Here is an 8,913-nt window from a genome sequence, read left to right as displayed (position 1 = left end):
AAAAGAATAAATCATATTATTCTTTTTAAACCCAAAAACATAACACTGAAAACCATCTTAAGAAAAATACCAGCAGCCGATCAGTTTTTATTGAGACATCATGGAGTTATTTGGAGTTATTTTACCAAAAAATATAATTGATTTTACCACATAATCTAAGATACCCCCCAGAGCTGGGGTAAAAGAGACCATCGATTTTTTTAATTACATCAAAACTATGAGAGGCAGGAGCCAGCAATTTATGGTGAGTGAAGCTAGAGTATAGACCTGTATTTTACATGTTTCAATTTAAGTTTAACTTATCTAGTAAAAAATGGCATCATTTAAAAAAAAGTGGTCTAAGTTACCCCAGTTTACGGTAATACTGGGCATTATAAAAATTGCGCAATGTATTAATATTCAGAATCATCGTCTATAGTTACAGTGTTGCCAACTATTACATGAATATTATCAAAAGAAACAAGATCGGGTACAAGTTACTCGCAATTCCAACAATTCTCAAGTAGAACAAGCTTTTCATGATAACGTAGTATAAAAAAAAGAGAAGTATTTACGTCAATTTTTTTTAATGCCCACTAGAAGCTATCATTTATGCGTTATAATACAATCTTTTGCAACTCAGTTACATCAAATAGTCATTGAAATTAATTACCCAGACATATCAGCACATATAGTATATGGTGTACATGTAAAACTGGCTACGTTTGCACAGCAAAGAAAACATTTGTGTGCTAAGGCATACCTGATGTGTGAGATGGTGAACGATGACAGTGAGCGCCTGCAAGCCTTTGTCCGCAGCGCACGCCTCTTGCCTGGCCAGCTGAGCCTCACGCCGCGCCGCCTCCGCCTCGCAGGTCCGGGCAGTCAGCGCTGCCTCCAGGCGCTGCACTTCGGACGCCACAGGTGTTGTCCTGGGAGCGCGAGAAGTCTTCGCAGCGTCTGAAATGATCAATGCAAGGATAGCAGTTACGAGTATACCAGCGCACCAGAAACTTTAATATAAAAACGATATTTTTAATCGTAATAAACGATATTCTTAATCGTAATCGTAATAAACGATATTCTTAATCTTAATATTCTATATCAAGGCTTTAAAAAAACTCCTACAACTTTGTCGAAGTTGGATTGCGTGTCGGTGTGTGTTTAAACCCTGGCAGAGCAAATACGTGCTCTGCCAGGGTTTGAAAGAGATGTAATAATACAAGGGCTGCAAGAGCAGGCATCCATGATACTAGCGGTGTTGTGATATTACATGAACCTAACAATTTATTATTGTATGTAGAATAGTCCAGGATGAAAGCGCAGTTCATAATAACGGGATTAGGGATTACGAAATTCCGATGGTGCGATTCAGGAACGCGGGATTTGGAATGACCGATGGAGGAATTCTCAATTTGCATATTATATTACCATTTCCAGATTATTCATTTAAATCGGTATAACGGGACTGACAATATTATAAAAAAAAAATAACGGAGTTCCAAAATTGCAGGAGATATCAAGCTCATGCAACGTCTTGACTAACCTGCTCGCTTTAGAATTAAAAGTTAAAAAAATACTAAAAAACTATAGAAGCTATAAAATCAAAAGTTCGAGAAGTATTTGGTTGTCTATGAAGTAAAAGAACCTCTTTTACAACCTGAATAGCATCTAATGCAATATATTCACGTTCAAGAACTACTATGCAGAAAACTGACAAAAATGTTCTCGTGCTCATAGATATCGCCTTAAGTTATGTATAAGGTGACTACGGATTAGCTGCGCGCCCATACTGTTGACACAAGCTTCTCACATGTGCTCATACCAGGGGAGAATCTAACTAAAATGAACCGTTATTCTCTAGCCGAAGGATGTATTTGCATCCTAGGATGCTACCATCTGTAGAGACTCGCGACCGTAAATCCCGAAAGAATTAGCTGTCTCACATCAATATTTAATGACTTTCCCATACTTGTGTTCGCATTTTAAGTACTGTTTAGTTGGTAATCATTTTGCTTCAATACTGATATTGAATATTAGTAATTCATGTTGAAGCTCGACTACGAAGTAGAATACTTGGAATCGGCTTTAGTCATATCGTAAGACGACATCTAGCACCATATGGAGGTGGAACTATTTTTACACATTTTCGCTACGACAGAATAGTGTCAACAAAACTGGTGAATGCGACAACCGGATAAATGCGGCAGGAGATGCAATAAACCGGTTTCGAAATTGCACGGTAGCCGGCGCACCGGTGACAGTGGCTCATTGTACTCGTACGTGTAAGTTACTGTCGAGGCTGCGTTAGGCGAGCAGTGAACCGCCAAGTATGTATTGTCATCACAATAACGATGGTCACAGTTCAGCAGAAAGCAAACTTTAAAGGTCTAGAGTGAAACAGGGAAAGCGTCGACGCAGATGCACGAGTGCCAAGTCGACTGCAGTCAGGGAATGACTTGAAAAAATGAATGGAAATCGGTAAGCCAAGAATGGCAATTTAAAACGCCGATGAAAGGTGAAAGTGTGCCTCACAGCGAACAAAATGGCAGAAAATGTTTGAATTGGATGAATCATATTAATAACATGAGGGGCAACATTTAAATAGTAAGAGCTAGCCTGTGAGTTCGGAGACAAGCGATCATAGAATAAGGAATTTCGCGTATTAAATTCTATAGTGTGTGAACTGTACTCCATTTTGCGCACGCTACTCCTCGGTATCGCATACATTGGAGTTTACTGCGCATGCTGCAGTCATTAAATTTTTGTGTAGCGTAGGCATAAGAGTATAGTATGCATGCAATGCTGTATAGTATTTACAATCCGGAGGAAGGGGATCGCTTGAGTGATAATAGTTAAATTGATCAAGAAACAAAGTTTTCACGAGCCAAGTGTTAGACACTGAGAGATGATGTTAGGATAGATTTATTCAAATAGGAATGATTATCATTTATTAGCATTGTGTGACCATAAATTTCCCATCATAATGCCTTGAAGCAATGAACACTTCAATTGAGACGTATCAACGTGAACTTACTATAAAAATTCAACTGCTGATTCCTCGTTCTATGCTGCAGTTCCTGAAGTTTATTAGAGGTAGACTCTGCGTTTTCAGTTCTTCCTGTCTTCTGTTCTATTATTTTCTCTCTTCCAGACGATTCGTTTGATAATGACTTGTAAGAGGGAATCTTACTCACTTTAGAGACCGGTTTAACAGGCGTAAGTCCCGTATCATTCATTGTAGAGCTGTCGCTGACAGTGTCCTCGGCGTCAATCATTGGTATTGACGAGTCATCGAAGCCCGTGGTGGTAAGCAGTTCAGTGGCGGTCACTTGGGAGGCGCACGTGTTTCTCGTAACATCGGTAACACATCTTGATAAATTGCCATTGTAGGATTTTGCAGATGAGTAGCTGGAAATCGACGAATCCCTCACAATTACTCCCGAATGCGGGGGTTTCGAAATCATGTTATCCTGGTCTGACAACAGCAGTGTACCCTCATGTAAAACGTCTGAGTGTGGACAGGACAGCAAATTTTCGTTTTTAAAATTAGCATTAGAGGTAGGTGCATGAAATCCGCGGTTAGACATAGGAAGACAATTATTGTCCACGTTTGCTAAGTTCTTCGCTTCTTCCGTACCAACAATGTCACATGGTGCACACGCTAACTGCTCACTTATGACAGGGAAAATATTATTTCTTGAATCTTCTTTCACGGGAGGATGAGACGCACGATCATGAACGTAAACAATTCCAAGCTGTTTTTCATTCTTGGACAGCGACGGTATTTTCGTAGGCACTGAATGTTGTTTTTGTGCTTTTACATCAATAATTGGTGCAATCACTGGCACGTCGCTGCGCACGATATCTGATCCACTCTTCTTTGTCGCAATTCTAGTCCCATTACTGTTTGGTTGTTGTGTTCCTTCAGACTTCTGAGCCATAAGGTTTTTGGTCGCCAAAGTATTAATTGAACTTGGCGAAGATTGCGCAGAAACATTAAAGTCAGTTGAATTTTTGGACAAATTAGTGTGCGCTAAGTTCGAAACTGAAATTGTTGAAGGAACATCCAGTTTTACGCGATTGTCAGCTAAAAATGAATCCAAATTCGTGGGAGAGAAGCTCCGATTTTGAACTTGCTTTTTTCGTACCTTCTCGGAATGGTTTGCTTGACACTTGTCCGACTTGAGTGATTTGTCCTTTGTTGAATACTGAAGAAGTTCCACTGGGCTACTTTTGACCATTTCCGCAGTTTCCAGTGGACTGTTAGAATTTGTCTCTTCAGAACAAACCACCGAGCCCTCCTTGTTGCTACTAAACAACTCAAATAACCCCGATCTTTTTTTCTTGTGCAATGCGTAAACTCGACCGTGTTTGCCATCATCTGAGTCTTCGATTCCGATATTTTTAGGCAAAGTGTGAGAACGTCTCTTATTGGAGCTCCGGTGACATTTTTTTATCAAATTCGCACCATTACCGACTGAAATACAGTCATCGCCACTCTTGACGATGTCAGTTGTGTAACTGTCGATATCGGTGATTTTCAAACCATCGGGAAAACAATTATTATTGTGAAAGAATCCCTCACTTTTTGGTCGTAGGTCCACATTCTTCTGATGCTTGGAATTAGAATTAACACTTGAACAACTGCTCTGGCTGTTCCTGCGACTGGAGTGGAAGCTGCTGCGTTGCAGTGTGTTGTAGTACTGGAATAAAGCATATTTGTTGTGGTGGTTATGGAAGTTGAGGGGCACGCCATCTCTGGTGGCGACGGCCACTTGAAGCTCCCCACAGTTGGAAACACTCAAACCCAAAGTTTTTTGTCGCGCGCGTAACCCAAAGCACGAAAACATGATCGCTGTGATGGTCGCTCCTCTGTGTGATGTGAATGCAGTCCTGAGGCCGTATCCTCACTGTGTTATGAGTGATTGATAACAATATTACAGTCACATAAGCGGAGCTCCGCCATCATGTGATAGGAAGCAGGTTTGCAGTGAAAACTATGAAGCAAGCAAGAATGCAGTGCGCAGTTCTCTGAAGCATTCATAAGGTAGCCTTGCCTTGCCTCGGGTCCCAAAAGAGTGAGACAGGTTTGCAGTTGTGGTCGCCAGTCGGTTCAATTTCTTTACAGTGATTATTCAAAGGAATAGTAAGGAAAATTAATGACCTATCCCCAGGTCGTTAAAGAACGACGAGTAGCTCATATAAAAATTGCCTTCAGGTTACCTTGTAATTTTTTTTCTTTGAAAATCAAGACTATTTGTAAAAATTTACGAATTTTCAACAAGATTAAAGCCTACGTAAGCAGGAGAAAAGAAGCTTTCATGTTGATTCGCTCAATAATGAGCAAACGCTTTACAATAATGAAATCCCGAGTGAAGTTGAACCTGAAAAGTATTACAGTTTGATGAGTTAGTCACAACCAACTCAGTCATCGTGTCAGCTAATGGCAGCTTTGCGTTTATTCAACTTGGCAAATGGCAATTGATTAGGTAGTGTTTAGCGACATTAATATTATCGCATTTTTGCAATGACATTCTGTACGAAGATTTACGTTCTAAATTAGGTTATTACATTGAATCTAAATAACGATACAGGCATGTTTCGACACTGGCGAGTCTGGCGTGTGTGACATAATTGATATTTAGACAAAACTAATTCAAGACTCAATAGTACCTACGGACTTCTGGGCTGGCCAACATGCAACAAAGAAAAATGAAGATCGAGAGAGCATCTTGGTTTATGTGATGCCAAGAGACATATCATTATCATGTAGCAAGAACATTACAAGTAGGCAACCTAGTAGGCCCTATTTCCCAAGAAAGAACTGGAAAGCCGTAGCAATGGGCTTTCCATGGGTACCGCGTTGATTGGGCCCCATAGCAACAAGTTCCGTTAGCATGAACAAGAGAAAAGAGTACCTAGTCTGTACGGGCAGTACGGCAGACGCCTGAGCAAGAAACAAAGAGCAACGTATGTTGTCAAAGAAAAAAAAAATCAGAATTTTATAGCATTAGAAGCCTCGCGAAAATAAAAAAAAAAGAATCTCAAATGCAACTGATCACACAGTTGGGTGTTTTTTGCAGTTTATAGTTATGTTCTGGCTTATTTTACACTTAATTTTAAGCTAGGCGTCCTAGATGCGGCTTGCCGGATAACAGGTTCTGAGAACAGCCTCGCATTGAATCGCGGTTCATCGTTGAGATTTTACGCACGCAAATCACACACAACTCCACATCACCGCGGCCATCGCCAAACTGAGCTAGCAGCAGCCGCAGGCAGCAGCCGCCAGCCAGCAGGCAATAGCGTTAACCCAACTAGCAGCCAGTGGGTGGCGCGTGAAGGAAACAAACCCTTGTTCTCAGCACACAGAGCAGTTGTTCACGGTTCAGAATTTATGCAGAGCAGTTTCTCTGGAGTCTAAGGACGGTCCAACACTTTTTATAACATTAGATGTGCTAGCAGTATTGGCTCTAACGGATTAGGTACCAGGAAAGAGACAGTACTGTTATTTCTAGTTAACACGGTCGTTTATTTGAAAGTCAGAGTAGGCAGCATAGCAGTTGCATGGAGTGCAAAGTAAACCATGAGCAAGTTGTTTGACTGACTGAGCCAAATCTCAAATTAATGTGCTTATGTTAGGTTAGGTTAGGTTAGGTATGATTTCCACTCTTATTTGTGCGCGAATGTATATCAGATATGATGGCTGTGACTTGTGAGTATCAGGGAGTAGACATGTCACGAGCAAATATTAGGCATAGGGAATGCGAACATTTAGAAGGAGCCATGCACAGTGGTGCACATAGCAAAAACTAGGCAGAGGGCATGCAAACATTTTGAAGGAGCCGTGCACGTTTCAGGCAAGATGCACGTGAATATCAGGTGGCTACATCACGACGGCAGCCACCATCTGCAGGATGCCACTCCTAGAGGATGTGGCCACTGCAGACAATTGAGGAAGCGTAACAAAGCCGACCCTAGCGCCTTCTCTGGCAGCGGCGCCGTAGTGAAAACACCGACCCCAGCGCCTTCTCTGGTAGCGGCACCGTAGTGAAAACAATGACTCCAGCGTCTTCTCTGGCAGTGGCGCCGTAGTGACAACACCGACCCCAGCGCCTTCTCTGGCAGCGGCGCCGTAGTGACAACACCGACCCCAGCGCCTTCTCTGGCAGAGGCGCCGTAGTGACAACACCGACCCCAGCGCCTTTTCTGGCAGCGCAGCAGTGACAACACCGACCACAGCGCCTTCTCTGGCAGAGGCGCCGTAGTGACAACACCGACCCCAGCGCCTTCTCTGGCAGAAACGCCGTAGTGACAACACCGACCCCAGCGCCTTCTCTGGCAGAAACGCCGTAGTGACAACACCGACCCCAGCGCCTTCTCTGGCAGAAACGCCGTAATGACAACACCGACCACAGCGCCTTCTCTGGCAGAGGCGCCGTAATGACAACACCGCCCACAGCGCCTTCTCTGGCAGAGGCGCCGTAGTGAAAACACCGACCCCAGCGCCTTCTCTGGCAGAGGCGCAGTAGTGACAACACCGACCCCAGCGCCTTCTCTGGCAGCGGCGCAGTAGTGATTTTGCCGACCCCTGCGCTCTCTGTCACCGTGCGGGTTTGCAGAGAGGTGCGGGTTCGATCACAGCTCTGTGCGCCAGTTTCTAACCTCCCCGCCAGAATCGACGGGGAGGCCGGGCGGCTAGGCGAAGCTAAATTGGAGCAATGAGTTTCGAGTTCGAGACCGCAACAAGCTCCGAATGTTCTGCGATGTTAAGAATCGGCGATAGGCATACGACCAAATAGATACTGAAACCGCTGTTATTATATTTATTATTATTCTGTCAGCGGAGCAGTAACAAAACCGAGCAGTAACCATGACGGACCCAGCGCTCTATTTGCGCAGCGGCGCAGTAACATTAACAGACCCAGCGCCCTGCTGGAACTGGGCTACTGGGGCCGCACAGAGCTGAGTCCAATGTCTTACTTGGTTAGCGACTTCGAGCTGCAGGCACTCAGGCAGCAGCGTCAAGACACAGGAAGCATCGACTTGGTTACAAGACATTCGTACGTCAGGAATTTCTAATACTTTCGTGGATACATGCTAATTTTTAGGGTAATTAGACAGTCGTAGACGAATTTATGTACACAGCAGAGGTAAGTGCAGCGATTGGCTGTGCTGCGTAATGGCGTGCTTCACTATGTTGGCCTTGACTGAAGACGGACGGTTAAATGAATGAAGATGGTTATCGTACAGTCTGTGAAAACTAACTTAAGACAGTTCTTTATTTAGGCATAGATATATTTGTTGACATGACCGAAAGGTATTTTAACCGTAACATGGCAACTGTTTTGCAGTCAAATTGCAGACTTCAGAGATGCGGCATTAGCCTTGCAAAGTTGCAAATGTGAGTTAGCCCTACTAAGTTTTCTATTTCCCTCTAGTATTCTGCAGCGTAATTCCAGGAGAGACCATTCAAAATTTTTTCTTGCTCTATAACGTAAATTTGGCTAATAGTGTATAACGTCTGTATTAGTGTTTTCAATTTTTAAATTTGTACTAAATAATTCAATTTATAATATGGAAAAATTTATCGAAACACTTATAACTCATTTTTTAAATTACCACCTGAAAAATTACAGAGCTAAAAGTGAATTTTTACATTTTAATTCGGTAGAACATAAACTAAATTAATATCATGTTCACGAGATCATAACTAAACTCGTAGTCAATGCTTTTGAATAATCTTTACGTAGTGTGCACTGTTATGTTAAGCGAATACCATGCAATTTTAATGTACGCATACACACAACAAAAAAAGCAATTGACATAATTATATCATGAAATGATGCGCGGTATTGGCAAATTTTTATGAGTAAAACTACTCGGCACAACTCTTTGGCACTCAATGGCAGGACCGAATATATATGAAGGTGA

General features: G+C 42.5%; 1 protein-coding gene across 1 annotated transcript in view; it reads right to left on the bottom strand.

Annotated features, from left to right (window-relative positions):
• Positions 1–343: 343 nt before the first annotated feature.
• The window catches only part of LOC108672064, a 29,126-nt gene continuing 20,556 nt past the window's right edge, over positions 344–8,913 (bottom strand). The window contains exons 6-7 of the mRNA XM_047879782.1: positions 743–939; positions 344–364 (exon numbers count right to left, since the gene is read on the bottom strand). Of these exons, the coding sequence (XP_047735738.1) occupies positions 344–364; positions 743–939 (218 nt within the window). The remainder of the gene's footprint in view (positions 365–742; positions 940–8,913) is intronic.

The sequence above is a fragment of the Hyalella azteca genome, unplaced genomic scaffold, assembly GCF_000764305.2.
Source record: "Hyalella azteca isolate HAZT.00-mixed unplaced genomic scaffold, Hazt_2.0.2 contig3816, whole genome shotgun sequence".
Taxonomy (NCBI): Eukaryota; Metazoa; Arthropoda; class Malacostraca; order Amphipoda; family Hyalellidae; genus Hyalella; species Hyalella azteca.
This window is presented reverse-complemented; position numbering and strand designations above follow the sequence as displayed.